Genomic DNA, 16,231 nt, shown 5'->3' on the forward strand with positions numbered 1-16,231 from the left:
AAATGAAGTTGATATCACAGATCCTACCAGAATCTGCAGAAAGTACAATAGTATGGTGGATTTCGCTGAGATCAGTGACAATGACATTTGTACGATGATTTCACATGTGAGAGGGACTATGCTCGCAAGTGAGGAGGATCGAGCACTGCCAAGACAGGGACCGAGCTCATGAAGCATGCAGACAGTTACCGCTCAGGGGCTCAGGAGATATGCAGACAAGAGAACCATTGCTGGTTGAAGGAAGAGGAGCTGTGTGGCAGGCACCAGCAAACAGGTCATGAGGAGGAGGAGCAGTATTGATGGAGTCGATACAGCTCAAGAAAGACAGGAGCAACAAGGCTTGATGAGGGGGAGGAGTCTCAGTGGAGACTCTGGTACAGTACTCGACAGCAAGGGTACTCTCTGCAGAGAGAGCCAGAGCAGTGTTGCTGGCAATGCTGTGAAGAGGTATATAACCATACCTTCTTGTCACAAATGGTTGAGTGGATTCCCATCCACTCTACACACAACATAACTAGTATTACTTCAGAAGCATAAGTATTCATTAGTTCAGTCAGCATAGTAGTAATTGATAGATTGCTCCTCCTTGTAGTGTGTGTGTTGTACCACCACTACCTGATGTCCAAAGGCAGTTCATAGCAAACCAGTGGTCTGGATTAAGATAGAACTGAAGGCAGTAGTCCACTGCAGTCTGGGGATCACTCCAAGCATCAGTCAACACACTGGACACTTGTGTTGATGCCACCAACCTTATCACCAACACCATCAACCTCATCATCATCAACACTCACACCAGATCTTGGTGTCAACATAACCTATGTATTGATATTGATTGTGCCAAGCTACCCCTGAATGGAGTGTCCACAGAGGTCAGCCGAAACCTATGATAGTATATACTATGAATGCCACCCATTGTGCAACTTGATAGTTGCTGAGCAACTAGCTCGTCGAGACTGATACTGAGACAATAGCTGTTGCACAGTTTGATAGTCACCGAGTATCTCGACAGACTGACCTGGGTTTCAGGCGCGAGACCCCTGACAGTTGTAAGGTGGTGGCTAAACAAAAAGAGACTTCTACTTTGTGCAGAAAGGGACAAGGAGAGGAGTCAAGTGAAAGGGTTTTGCACAGATGAAAGGGTTCATGCAAAGAAAGCTGCATGGGAAATGTGGAGGTATTTGTGCAAGTAAATCATGTGCAGCATCATGTGCAACATCATGTGAGTGAAGACTCAGGTCCAATTCTGAAAATGCTGCCACAACTGTCCAGCTGAAGCAGTGTTTTCAAAAATTAGAGTATTTTCCAAAATGGCAGAGCTTACATAAGAAATGAATATTCGACACAAGTGAAAACTCAAAAAAAAACATGAGTTTCCAAAAAAAAAAAAAAATAAAATAAAATAAAAATAAAAAAAAAAAACTTGAAACCCCCTGTTTATTTTTTATTTTTATTTTATTTTCTTTGGTTTGGCGCAGCTTATGTAAGCTTTTGCGTTTTTTTTTTTTGAAAAGCGCGTTTTTCAAAAAACCCGGGTTTTTAAAAACGCAAAAACTCAGATACCCCTTCTGTGACATTGCAAAACGCTAAATTGTAAGCTCAGCCAACATAGCATCACCATCCTCGATCATTCCCTCCACCTCCCTCTTCGCCCTTCTTTCTGCCTTCAAATCTCCACTCCTCTTGAGCGCCTCTACGTGGGACTGGTATTTAACCAGCTCCTGCAAAAGATGGTTGCTCTTTCGCTCCCAATTGGCCAATGCTTTGTTGTAATTTGCTCCACGAGGGGAGTAGAGTTGAAGCATTGGTTGTCGGAGCTCGTTGTGAAGGGTCAACTCGCTTACAATTGTTGCCACCTGCTTTTCCAATCGTGCCAGTTGCCTTTCTTCACTGAGTGTGGAGGGTACGGTGGGGAGTTGGGGAGTTTGCCATTCGTTTATGAATGTTCGTTCGTTCGACATGAATCCTGCGTTGTTGGAGGTGCTAATCGAAGGAGCGGCCGAGCTGAGACCGCTGTTGAGATCGCGACTGGAGGGAGAAGGAGACGAATAACCTTTCCTCTTTGAGCTCTTTCCACTTTTAATGCTCCTTGCGTCTGCTTGCTGATACTGATGCTGAGACATCGAGGAATCGCCAAAGGAGTCCAGCTCCTCAAACTCATCCTCACTAGGTTGAGGCAAAACCTTGTTCCAGCCATACTCCATATTACTAACACCACCCGCTAGAGGCTCTTTCGATTGTCGAGCAGCCCAATAGTTGCACGTGCTAACCCACTCATTCACCAACTCCTCGTGACCGGTTTGAAAGAAGTACACCTCCCCACCTGGCAATGTAAGCGCAAAGACATGCGGTCGATTTTTGTTATACCCCGGAGGCGGAAGTGCGTTTGCGAGGGAATGAGCGAGAGGAATCTCACCCAAACAAGTGGCGTTGGAAAGCCAATTGCCTCCACCTATCCCAGCTCCTGCTGCTGAACGTTGACTTTTCGCCTTGGACGATGTACCGGTAGAAGCTGAAGAAGACCCACTATCGAACCTAAACATGGACAGCGTACCCTTAGAAACGACCACAAACACTTCCGTCCATGCTTTATCCTTCGCGCGCTTTCCGGTTGCCTCCCAGTAATGCTTTCGTGTCAGACTACCTTCTTTTGCCCACGGTGGACCTGCGAGTGCCAACTTATCGTCATCCTCTTCCTCGTCCACCGCATTCTCAGCCTTGCTAGACGAAGAATTGACGGTGCCGCTTGCTGCAGCTTCTTCCTTCATCGACTCCTTGATGATAGTTTGCGTCAAAGTGCTAGCAAAGCCTGGCGTAATGCTAGGCAGCGGAGGCAGCATACGATCCCCACTCGACACACCCAAAGACTGTGCAGTGCGACCCCAAGGATCGACCGAAGACCTTATCGGGTTGGGATTGACCGAGGATTCCACTAGGGATGGATTGGACCCCATTCCACCTAACAGCCCCTGAATACCCCTAATAGAACCCCTCTTGAGCGCAGTCATCCGATCACTACCCTTTCCAACCTTCCTCCTTCCTCCATTAGGCGCGAAAGTACCAGATGTTCTTCCAGCAGCCACCGTTCCACTCCCTCCCTCTGGACTGGGCAGCAAAATCCGCTCGTTCTTGACCGCAGCATAGATATCTTTAAGCATTTTCTCTATCTCCGCATCTCTACTCTTGTTACCGCTCATAGCAGTGCCCGGTCTAGAGCTATCCGGATGCTGAGCGTCTGAAGACGATTCCAAATTCGTTGAGCTTGATGTTTGTTTAGATCGACTACCCAGATAGCTACTGATGCTGTTCCGATGCTGAGCAGAGACAGTTTGAGGGAAAGCATCCATACTCCGAGTCACATCGTTATGAGCATGACTGAAACTGCTCCTCCCATCATCCTGTGCATGAACCGTGGGCGCATCAGTGCTGCTCTCTGCAATAGCGCTAAGTGTGTTCCGTACGAATTGCTGCCTTGTCATTCTCTCCTGCAGCTTTGCGATATGAAGATCAGTGTTAAGCAACAGAATACTGAAGACAACCGAATGAATCACATCCGAGCTCCCAAACACCGAGTCCGGATTACACTCGTAGTACCGCTGCGAAAAGGCAGACAAGATACGATCGATCTGCTGCGTCTCCGCCCTCAAGAACAGCTTATCGCAGAGTCTACGGAAAGCAACATCCAGCCTCAGCCCACTAAAGTCAAAGTTGGCAAAGTAGTACGTGCGCGCTGCACGGTTGACCAAACCCAACCCTCCCAACCACTCTGCGATCTTCTCTCGCTTCAAGACAGCCGGCTCTTCTTCCCAGCACTTTGTCGCCAGCTCTTGTGCGGATGCAGCTACGGTAGGTGTCGCAACCATGTCGTCATTCGTCACTGACCGTGGAGCCCCGTCAAAGCTCGTTCTGGCAGATGTCGGCGATGAGATTGGCGAAGGGCTTCTTCGTACAGATGGAGTTCGAAGTAGGGATCCGCTACCAGCTCTGACAGAACTCGAAGATGCGGAGTACCCGCGACTAATGCTACCATTACGTCCTGGACGAAGGAAAGATTGCTCAGACAGATCGACCATCTTGGGTAGTGCTGTTGAACCCATGCCTGGCGATGCGGGAACTGTAATGATTGTAGTAGAGCCTAATTCGAGTGGGCTGGATTCCGCGTTGAGATCCTCGGTGTTAGAGCACTTGGTCACCAGGCGAATGCTCTGCTCCTGATCTTCGTTGTTATCAGCGTCAACACCGTGGCTAGATACATCAGCGATGTTGGCACCGTTCTTGCCGTCCGCTTGCGGAGGCCGTGGAAGTCGCTGCCCTTCCTTGACCAGGGGCGAGCCCTCAAGGCCGTTGGCCTGCTCGTAAGAGGCTTTAATCGGATCAGATAGCTTTTTACCGTTGGGCAAAATGAACGAGGTGACTTTCGGATCTGCGCTATCAAGACCTGCACTCTCAGCCGCCGTCTCAAACGAGCGGACGCTGGTCAAGCTAGCACCGGAATGAGCAGTGCGGCGTGGCACCTGAATCTCGGCAACAGGATCGATCGAGTTACGCTGACTGCTTCGAGCTGAGCTGGAAAGGTCCTTTGGCGACTCAGCGCTATTCGATGCACTGGATCGTCTAAGCATTCCGACCAACGGCGGGGGTTTGGGTTTGCTTGGTGCCTTGATAGTTGCAGCCTCGCCCGCGCCATTCTCAACTGCCTTGCCTGCCGCGGCACCAGGAAAATTCGCGCCAGCCACGATGCCGAGACCAGTAGCTGCGACTCCCTCACGGCCGTTCCTAGTGTTGTCGGGATAAGAATCCGCTGTAACTGGTGTTGTGGGATAGGACGCCTTGTGATCATACCCTTCGGAAGACACAAGATCCGACTCCTCGATGAAGCTGCCCGATCTCTCTCTGTAGTGCTCGATGTCGAGATCCGGTAGCTGCGGAGACGGTCCCCATTGTTGTTTGGGCTTCGATACCTGTTTCGGCACAGCTACTTGGATTTTCTGAGCTTGGTCTTCCTTAAGTGCGTCATCCATGTGCGACTCGAGTTGCTGAACAGCCAAGCGAATGGCACCACTCGAGTCACTCGATCCGAGCGACTTGAGTCGATCGTGTCCTTGCCAGCTCGAACGTTGAGGCAACGGGACCTTGGCCGCCAAACCCCACTCGGTAATGGTCGCAGGTGCTGATGGCACGCGCAGTCCGGACCTGACTGATGGAGCCAATTCTTGCTGATCCGCAGCTACGCCAGGATTTCGCTCTGACATTGCAGGCTCGACATCTGTCAATGGGGCCGTTATATGCGAGCTAACGCTGCTCGAGTGCTGCATGAATCGCTCTGGGATGCTGGGAACAGCGACCCCTTCTGTGGACGTGAAGAGCGCGCTTTGCTTGTACATCGAATGCGACGTACTGCCGGTGGCAGATGAGCCGCTGAGCACGCTTGCCTTGCTTTCCCTTCGACCCAAGGTCGTGGCCCCTATGGTCCCCTCGCTGCGGCCCAGAGAGGTGGCAGACGGGTTAGAGCCGATCGAGTAGGCAGCTCCTGGTGAGCCAGAGCCGCTGTGCTTGGCAGCATCCTTCTCGCGGCGTACTGGCGTGTTGTCTTTACGCAGCTTGCGCAAGAAGCCGCTGGTCTTCTTCATTTGCTGTCGGAAGGATCCCATCGAGTTCCCTTGATCGGCAGCGTATGTGCTGTTGATCTCTTGCTCAAGGCCAAGACTGTTGCTGAGTCGGGGGCGTGCTCGTCCTGGTGATTCGCTTTCAGGAGGGAGCATTAAGCCAGGCATAGCCGACATGGGTGCTGCCTTTCGTGTCGAAGCGGTGGAGACTGCGCTCGGCGAGGCAGCCAGACGACGTTGCAGCGAGGTAGTCCTGTCTGGTGAAGCTGGTGGTTTGCTGCCGTTGGCGCTGATTCCTCTCGATATCGATCGGTGTACGGTGCTAGTCGAAGTGGAAGTCGATGGCTGAGGCTTAGGCTGCTGCAAAGATGATTGGAAGACGGCGGCGTCTGGTGGACGTGGTATCACGTCCGCTCGCTCTTCGTCGATGTCGTCAATGCCGTTGCTTGTCAATGATGACGAGGAGCGTTGCCTTCGACGTTCGACAATGACCCTATTCGAACCAGATGGGGACCCAAGCAAGGCGGGTACTGGTGTAAGACCGTTGCGACTGTCGAGGCTATCTTCAGTGTCCAGGGCTACCTTTGATCTTTCTTTCAAGACGTAAGTCTCGTCGGAGGCTAGCAGAGCTTCGAAGCTTCTCCCAATGCGTGACGGGCCAGACTTCTTGGGGGAGGTGTGACGTGAGCTGGAAGCACTTGCGATGGAAGGTCGTGCTGGCGGCTCTGCAAGGGCGGAGGCGAAGGAAGCTGTGGTGCTGGCGGTGTTGGGTCTCGAGATCAGATGGAGGCCATGAGCACGGATGGTAGGGTGGTCACCGTGGAGGGAGGGTTGTGAGTCGGCGTCGAGCTCAGCTATGGGTTGTGTGTTTGGTGATGGAGCATCGCCGGTCGAGGTAGACGGAAGCGCTACTGGATCGTTGGAAGGGGAAGCATGTTTGCCAGCTTGGGAATTGGAAGGAATCTCGGAATGATCGCTGGAGATGGAGGCACGCTGAGACGAGGCCTCGCCGTCTGTGAGTATATGCGAGGATGACATGCGTGAGGTTGATGCCCAAGTTAACGACGAAATGAAGACAACGGCCCAGAAGCAACGGGGAGAAGAGGATCCTTGAATAATGTATTCACAGCCGCAATTGCCCCTATGAAGCTGAGGCTAAGCTCTAGGCTTGTCGCTTGACGGTGGCTGAGCTACAAGAAGATGTGGGTGGAAGAGAAGCAGAAGCGCTACTGCTTGATGCAAGTGGCTGCGCGATGGTTGGCGGGAGTTGCAGCAGCTGGGAGATCTCGTGGTCTGCTGAGCTGTGCAGGTGGAGACTAATTTGACGTTAAGTTAGCAGCAGCTACACTTGCTTGTAGCGTGGGAGGTAGAGAAGTGACAGATGGTGGATGCAGAAGGTGTGTGCGTCGGCTGTTCCGATGAGTGAGAGGCAGAAGAACAAGTCAGTTCGCCTGCACATCACACAACAGAAGAAACAAGGCTCGAGAGACGCACACACACGCACACACACGCACGCATGTCACCTTGTTGGCTTGCCCCGCTCTCGAACAAACCGTGTGCTGCATGTGACATGGCGTGCACATCCGAGCTGGGCCACACGCATCACAACCCGCTCAATAGGGGGTTTCAGTTTTTTTTTTGCCCTTGAAAACTAGAGTATTCCAATACTCAAAAAGGCTCAGGAAATTGGTGACCCCAAATGTAAGCTGAGTTTTCAGAGGGTGAGTTTTTAAAAACCAACCAAGGGAGGGCAGTGTTGGCTGGAAAATGAAGTGTCAGCCAGAAAATGAAGCAGTTCCAGAATCCAAACCACCTTGTAGCTCCACCATCTTTGACACTCTTGTCACACAATCAAAATAGATACAGTCATTATTGACACTGTGGATTCATGCAAAACAAGCTGTGCAGGAAAAGTGGAGGCATTTGTGTGATGAGAACATGTGCAACATCTTGTGAGTGAAAACTTAGGTCCAATTTTGAAAACTCTGCTGCATGAGTACTGCTGAAGCAGTGTTTTCAGAAACTGGAGTATTTTTCAAAATGGCAGAGCTTATGTAAGTAATGAATATTCAATGCAAGTGAAAACTCAACAAAAACTTGAGTTTTTGAAAAAAATAATTAAATTGAAATCCCCTACTCTATGTCTATGTCTGCGAAGTGTCAGCAGTTGCATGCCTGGAACCTGAAATCTATTGTAAAAGCCTACTGGGATCTTTCTTGGTGATATCTATTGTATAAGCCTTTTATGATCTTTCTTGCTGGAATGGATTGTAACACAGATTTACAATGGATTCTGACTAACTGCTGTGGACACTTTGTCCAGTGGTAGCACAGCATGATCAAGGTCCTAGCAAACCTACTTGAGACTACACCAGGGTGTGGTGCAACAGCGTCTGTCTTCACACAAGTGTCAGAGGTCACACACCAGAAACCTGAAATCTGTGGTAGAATGAGTACTACTACCAATCATATTGAGATCTGTAGTAAAAATGCTGTGTATTATTGTTCTTGTTGAAATATGTCATAGAAAGGCCTCTATGATTTTCCTTGTTTGAATCTGTGATAGATTGTTTGCTATTGCAGGTTTCGACTAACTGCTGTGGACACTCCATCCAGAGGTAGCTTGGCATGATCAATAACTATAGGAACTTTGTAATGACACCAAGGTCTGGTGTGAATGATGTTGTTGGAGCCAACACAAGTGTCCAGTGTGTTGACTGAGTGCTTGAGGTGATTCCCAGACCACAGTGGATGACTGCCTTTGGTTCTATGATCATGAGCTGGACTGCAGGTTACTATGAACCACCTTCATTGTTGATTGTTATCTGGACCACAGGTTACTATGAACTGCCTTTGGATTGTCAGTGAGTGGTGATACAACACATGTGCTACAATGGAAGCAATCAATTGTGATTGCAACTTGCTGATGGAAACTACTAAGTATACTTATGATGAAGTGATAACTAGTAATGTATGGTGTAGAGTGGATGGGGATCCACTCAACCACTTATGACAAGAAGGTATGGTTATATACATCTTTGCAGTGTTGCCTGTGGCTCTGCTCCAGCTCTCTCTCCAGAGAGTACCCTCTTCATTGAGTACTGTGGTAGAGGTCTCTACCAAGGTGTCTCCTCCTTACCAGGCCCTGCTTCTCCTGCTCCTGGGTCGAGGAGAGCCAGCACCATCTCATTGTTGATAGGGTTTGCCCCACTTCATCCTTGTGGCAATGCACCCCCCTATTTCATCTACCTCCTGACTCTGGCACCCATCCTCTTATGCCAATTTCATTGTCTTGTAGGGCCTCTACCTTATTCAGTGGCAACCTCACATGTCCTTGCCACTAGTCTCTGCAGGATCTGTCATATGATCATCCTTGCCACTAATCTCTGCAGGATCTGTCATACAATCATGTTTACTACAGATCCTGGCAGGATTCATGGTACCATCTTTGTGTCAGTGGTCGTGTGCCTAACACCCGACTCCCTGCGGAATGGGCCGTCTCAGTGGAACTCAGTGAGTTCCGATAGGGTGGGTAGACTGAGTGTACTTCTTGGAGAACCGATGAGGAGGCTCTCCTGAATGGTTACCCATGATACCCAATGAGTGAGGCCTGGGGAATGGATGTTGACTAACTGCTGTTGGCACTCTGTACAGAGGTAATGTGACAAGGTCAGCTCCTAGCAATGGTGTAGTGCAACATTGGCACAAGTGTCGAGATGTCAATGTAGCACTGTTAGTGATGGAGCTAGTGCTTGGTCATTGTTGCTGGCAGCAGTTAGGTTATAGGGACTGGTAGAGGTTCCAGGCCCGCAGTGGAGGTTCTGCCTGTAGTTGAGGTGCTACAGTGCTGATGTAGGTGTCGACGACATCGTTTACAATACTCTTCATTCGATGACGAAGGCTCAGACTTGCAATGATCACAATAGATGATATTGCGATGTGCGATGTAGAAAGAATGTTACTGTTCGTGTAGTAGAACGTATGGCTATGATAACTGTGAAAGTTTTGTAGAGTGGATGAGTCTCTGCTCATCCAATAGCATGGGGAGATAGTATATATACAACACTGTATCAAGGACATGATCTGGCACCACCACATGACCTGCGTGTGGCACTGCTCAGGGCTTGCTTGGTAAGGCTGACTTCAGCACCTTCCCAAGCTGCCAAACCAACTACACTTCCAGAGTGATTGTTCCCTAGCAATTCATCACATGTCTGATCATCATTGATCAATGACAATGACTTCCCATGTGTACCACAGAGTGGTGTTGCTCGACAACCCTCCCATCTGTTCCTGCCACCAGTAGTCCCCAATATCCAGTGAGTTACGGTCTCCTACTGGATCTCCTTGGGAACTGCCGAGTCAGGTTCTTATGCAGCCCTTCAACCATTTTAACCTCTCTGTCTGCGCAGATGGCGCAGACTCCATTTCGGCCGACCGGCTGCCGTGACACTTTGCTTGTGCCAATCTAGGCAAGATTTGCCATAGAGCTGTTTCTACTACAGATCTCAGTGAACTCTACTGCAAATCCCACAATCTGCCTGATTCCTTGATTCCTGTGCTCTCCTTTATATGACTTGACAGGTCTTCCTGCTTCCAGCGCATCCAGTCCCATGACAACGAGCTTCCTGTCACAGGACTGGATGGATGCGCAGGAAACGGATTCATATGAAGTGACCTTGCGTGATAATCGTGGATCGGGCAAAAGGAGAGTTCTGACAAAGCTCAGTGAGATTGGTAGAACCAAAGGCTCTATGGCAGAACTTGTCAGGATTGGTAGGAACAAGGTAGTTACTACAGAGTTCAGTAGGAATGGTAATACCATGCTCATATGACAGACCTCACAAGAATTGGTTTGAGAGGTGCCTCTATTGCCAATATGGCAAGAGGAGGATAACAAACAAGGGAGAGGTCACCACTGGATGAAGTAGGGGCCTTGCATGATGGTGAAGTTGGTGCAAGCAGGTGGGTGCCAATGACAGGAGGGTGATGAAAGGGTGTGAGTTGCCACTCAGATGAAGTGGGACTGGCCCCTGAAGATGATGGGGCTGCAAGAGGACCATCCATCCACAGAAGGCGAGAGAAGCGGTGCCAACAAACGACATCACAAGGTGGAAGGAGAGGATAGGAGGGACAAGGAGGAGGAGCAGGGTTGAAGAGGCCTCCCAGAACAGGAGCAGCATCGCAGGTGACACTGCAAGGATGGTATATAACCATGTTCCTCGTCATAGCCAGTGAGTGGATCGGCATCCACTCCACAGCATATCATACTAGCTATCACTTTCACATAAGTATACTTAGTAGTTTGTCAACAGTAGCAATTGCAAGACATTGCTTCTATTGTAGTGCATGTGTTGTATCACTGCTCATTGACATCATCTGAAGGCAGTATTAACTGCAGTCCAGATATTGATCAACACCAAAGGTGGTTTATACTGTGGTCCAGCTCTCTCAATCATTAGAAACCAAAGGCAGTCATCCACTGCAGTCTGGGAATCACCTCAAGCACTCAGTCAACACACTGGACACTCATGTCAGCTCCAACAACATCATTCACACCAGACCTTGGTTTCATTACAAAGTTCCTATAGTTATTGATCATGCTGAGCTACCTCTGGACAGAGTGTCCACAGTGGTCAGCCAAAATCTGCAATAGCAATCAACCTATCACATAAGCAAGCAAGAAAAGTCATAGAGGCCTTCTACAACAGATCTCAACAAGTATAATAATACATGGCACTTACCACATATCTTGACAGGATCTGTACTAGACACGTTTCTACTACAGATATCAGGTTTCAGGCGCGAGACCCCTGACACTTCCGTAATGTCAACAGCTGCACAATTGAGTGATTGAATGGTAACCGGACCACAGTCGACGATGTCAGGGATCGGGAATCGGGTAACCAAACCAAAACATAGTGAGCAGTAAAACCACTACACCAGCTAGTCCCTTAGCTGGTGTACTCAATTCACACAAAACTGAAGTAAAAGGATTTTCAATCCCAAATGCTCTGGACTTGGAGAACGGAATTCCATTCCGGTGACAGGCACTTTCAGCGGTTGTGCGTGTCACAGGGCCAGTGCAGAAATCATGAATGTGCATTTCTGCGCAGCAGCCGAAATGAGCTTGGCGCACAGGAAGTGGGACTGGTCGAGACCCAGGGGCTCCAACCAATCTCATCAAGAATGGCCAAACAAGTGAGCCCTGGTGAACCTAATTGAGAATGGTCAAGATGGTGGGACCTGGGAAGTTTCACCAAGACTGGCCCAAGATGAAGCAGACCAATTGGTCCCACAATGGGATGAGGTCAATCCATCATGATTGCAGGATCAGCCACTGGGAGCAGAGGGCAAGGGAGCTCACCACCTGATGAAGTTGGAGAGAACCCCTGAGCATGATGAAGTTGGTGTAGGAGGATCATGGCTTCAGCAAGGGAGTAGGAGCAGGGAGGATAGGACTGGAGTAGGAGCCAGGTGTCAGCAGTCGCGCGCCTGAAACCTGAGATCAGTAGTAGTATCAGTACTATTACCAATTCTGTTGAGTTATGTGATAATGCTAGTGGTATTTCGATTCTTAGTAAGATATGTGATAGAGCCTTCTCTATCACTTTTCTCACTTGAATCTGTAGTTGTAGTAATGCTATTGCAGATTTCAACTAACCACTGTGGACACTCCATCCAGAGGTAGCTCAGCACAATCAATAATGATATGACATTGGTGAACTTGATGATGACACCAAAGGTCTGGTGTGAGTGTGATACTTGGTGGCATCGACACAAGTGTCCAGTGTGTCAACTAACGCTTGAGGTGATCCCTGGACTGCAGTGGACGATTGCCTTCAGTTCTATCTTTATCCAGACTGCTGGTTTGCTATGAACCACCTTCAGATGTCAGTGAGCAGTGATACAACACATGCACTACAATGAGGAGCAATCTATCGATTACTACTATGCTGACTGAACTAATGAATACTTATGCTTCTGAAGTAATACTAGTTATGTTGTGTGTAGAGTGGATGGGAATCCACTCAACCATTTGTGACAAGAAGGTATGGTTATATACCTCTTCACAGCATTGCCAGCAACACTGCTCTGGCTCTCTCTGCAGAGAGTACCCTTGCTGTCGAGTACTGTACCAGAGTCTCCACTGAGACTCCTCCCCCTCATCAAGCCTTGTTGCTCCTGTCTTTCTTGAGCTGTATCGACTCCATCAATACTGCTCCTCCTCCTCATGACCTGTTTGCTGGTGCCTGCCACACAGCTCCTCTTCCTTCAACCAGCAATGGTTCTCTTGTCTGCATATCTCCTGAGCCCCTGAGCGGTAACTGTCTGCATGCTTCATGAGCTCGGTCCCTGTCTTGGCAGTGCTCGATCCTCCTCACTTGCGAGCATAGTCCCTCTCACATGTGAAATCATCGTACAAATGTCATTGTCACTGATCTCAGCGAAATCCACCATACTATTGTACTTTCTGCAGATTCTGGTAGGATCTGTGATATCAACTTCATTTGGGCATATCCTGATGAGATCTGTCATAGAACCATGTCTACTACCAATCTCACTGAATTCTTCTGTAAATCCACCGAGCTATCCGATCCCTCGATTCCTGCGCTACCTTCATATGACCTGTCGGGTCTTCCTGCTTCCTGCGCAATCAGGCCCATGACACCAGGTAGACAGGGGTGGACAGAGAGGCCACACCTTGTCAAGAAGGAAGGCTGTGGCAAGGTCAACACCATGGTGTTGAGATATATATAGGCCCCTTCCATCATAGTGAATGAGTGGATCTGGTATCCACTCCATTCTTAACTAACTATACTCTAACTGTAATGTATACTTAGTTGTTCCTTCACATAGTTGCAATCACAGGCTGTTGCTACTAATCTGAGCAGGTGTGTTGTATCACCCCTCACTGACGTCGTCTGTAGGCAGTAGTTACTGCAGTCTGGATACCTATTCCCCAAAGGCAGTACCCCTACTGCAGTCCAGTTTTTCCCCTTCACTTCGCCCTCTGGTTGTCGACACTGCAAACACTCATATCGAGCCAATGTTACCCTAAGGCCTCCTGCAGCAGACAGGAGCTAGACTGTGCCATGCTACCACTGGACCAAGTGTTCACAGTGGTTAGCCAAAACTCATCAGGTAAGCAGCCTCCAAGCAGTCTTAGTGAAAGTGGCTGACAGGTGCACACTCAAGAGAGTTCATTGAAACTGGTTGAAATCAATCGATCCGGTAGATCTCGGGTTTCAGGCACGCGATCGCTGACAGTGTGCCTGAAACCCAGAATCTACTGTAAAAGCCGACTAGGAGCAGCCTTGGTGAGATCTATTGTATGAGCTCTTTGCAATCTCTTCTGCTGGAATAGATTGTAACACTGAGTTTGAACAAATTCCGACTGCCAGCAGTCGCATGCCAGAAACCCGAAATCTATGGTAAAGGTCGATTAAACCCAACCTCAGCAAAATCTATTGTAGAAGCCTTCTATTACTGTTCTTGCTGGAATCTGCTATAGAAGCCTTCTATAATATTTTTCACTCATATAGCTTGTAACTGAGAGTTATCACAGATTTTGACTAACTGCTGTGGACACTACATCCAGAGGTAGCTTGGCACAATCAATGTCCAGGTGGACTCCTTACAATGCTGAAGAGTGATATGAATATGTTGTCTCAACACGAGTGTCCAGTGTGTTGATGATTGATTGAGTTGGTTGATCCCCAGACCGCAGTGGACAACTGCCCCTAGTATAAGATCGAGAGGGCCAGACTGCAGGATGAAACCACCTTTAGTGTCAATTGATATCCAGACCACAGAGAGTACTGCCTTTGGATGGCATCAAGTAGTGGTGATACAACACATGCACCAGATAGATGCAATGCTCTGCAATTCCAACTGTTGGCAGAAACTACTAAGTATACTTGTGTTGAAGTTATAGCTAATAAATGTAAAGTAGAGTGGATGAGGATCCACTCAACTACTATGACAAGAAAGCATGGTTATATAGATGTCTTTGCAGTGTTGCCTGCGACACTGCTCCGTTTCTCTCTAGAGGTGTACCCTCTGTGTTGAGCACAGTTTTCTCCCGCTCCTTGGTGGTCGAGGAAAGCTAGTGTCACTTCATTGTTGATAAGGGTCGCCCCCACTTCATCCAAGTGTAAGGTGCACCCCTCTTTCAACATGCCCCTAACCATGGTGCCCATTGTATTACACCAAGTTCATTGTCACATAGGGCCCCTACTTCATCAGGTGGTAAGCCCTACTTTGTCTGTTGTCCTCCTACCATGAGATCGGTGATAGAGGCATCCTCTAATCAGTTCCTACAAGATCTGTCATATGGGTGTGGCTCTACTGATCCCACCAAATTCTGTAGTAAGATCACTCTCTTACCAATCTTGACAAATTCTGTTGTAGAGTCTCGATATGACCAATCTCACTGAACTCTGTCAGAACTCTCTATTTGCCCGATCATCGATTCCTCTGCATGGTCTCTTCATATAATTCTAGTTCTTCCTGCGCAGCCATCCGGTCCCATGACACCGAAAAAACTAACCGCTGTGGGCACTCTGTCCAGTGGTAGCGCGGTGTAAGAGGTCGTGCCCCTGAAACCAGATTGTGTGTTTCCAGTTGTCCTCGGTGAGATCACCTGAGCAAGCCCTATTTGGTTTGTTGTGGACACTCTGTCCTGTGGTAGCACAACATGATCAAGGTCCTAGCAAACCTACTTGAGACTACACCAGGCTGTGTGTCATAGGGCCGGATGCACAGAAGCGGGAAGAACGGAGGTCATATGAAGAGGAGCACAGAAATCACAGGATTGGGCAAAATAAGGGTTACAGCAGAGTTCATTGAGATCTGTAGTAGAGGGGCTCTATGACAGATCTCGCCCAAATCAGCATGAGTGGGGTCATATCACAAATCCCACCAAATTCAGTAATATCTAGATCATAGGATAGATCTCACTGTAGCTGGCAAGATCATGCCAATACTCACAGGCCACACAGGCAGGACAAGGTGTTGTAAGCATTGGGTCCATCACCCAGATGAAGCAGGGGACCAACCAAATGATGAACTTGGATCAGGAGGGTGGTGTCATGGGCCTGGATGCTCAAGAAGCAGGAGGGTCATGGGTTCATATGGATGGAGCACAGGTATCGAAGATCTAGTCGAGATCAAAAAAAAAAAAAAAAAAAAAAAACCATGGACTCCTATGGACTCACATGCAAAGGAGGGCCAAGCACAGCCACGAGGAGGACCAAGCTCAAGGAGCAGGCACAGCCACGAAGAGGACCAAGCTCAAGGAGCATGCAGATGGTTACCACTCAGGGGCTCGAGAGACAAGAGCCAAAGGAACTGTCACTGATCAAAGGAGGAGGAGCAGTGTCGAAGGAGTCGACACCAGGTCATGAGGAGGAGGAGCAGTGTCGAAGGAGTCAACATCAGGTCATGAGGAGGAGGAGCAGTGTCGAAGGAGTCGACACCAGGTCATGAGGAGGAGGAGCAGTGTCAAAGGAGCCGACACAGCTCAAGAGGCACAGGGGTGCCAAGCAGGAGAGGCCCCTGAGCAGTACTCGATGAAGAAGGTACTCTCTGGAGAGAGAGCAGGAGCAGCATCGCTGGCGATGCTG

General features: G+C 49.0%; 1 protein-coding gene across 1 annotated transcript; it reads right to left on the minus strand.

The window, feature by feature from the left end:
• Positions 1-1,583: 1,583 nt before the first annotated feature.
• UHO2_00431 (uncharacterized protein) lies at positions 1,584-6,641 on the minus strand (the record flags this gene model as incomplete). Its single annotated transcript, XM_041557051.1, has 1 exon — positions 1,584-6,641. One exon carries the CDS (start codon positions 6,639-6,641, stop codon positions 1,584-1,586), a length of 5,058 nt encoding a protein of 1,685 aa, XP_041412985.1.
• Between the last annotated feature and the right edge of the window lie 9,590 nt (positions 6,642-16,231).

Source organism: Ustilago hordei (assembly GCF_900519145.1).
Source record: "Ustilago hordei strain Uho2 genome assembly, contig: UHO2_contig_01, whole genome shotgun sequence".
Lineage (NCBI taxonomy): Eukaryota > Fungi > Basidiomycota > Ustilaginomycetes > Ustilaginales > Ustilaginaceae > Ustilago > Ustilago hordei.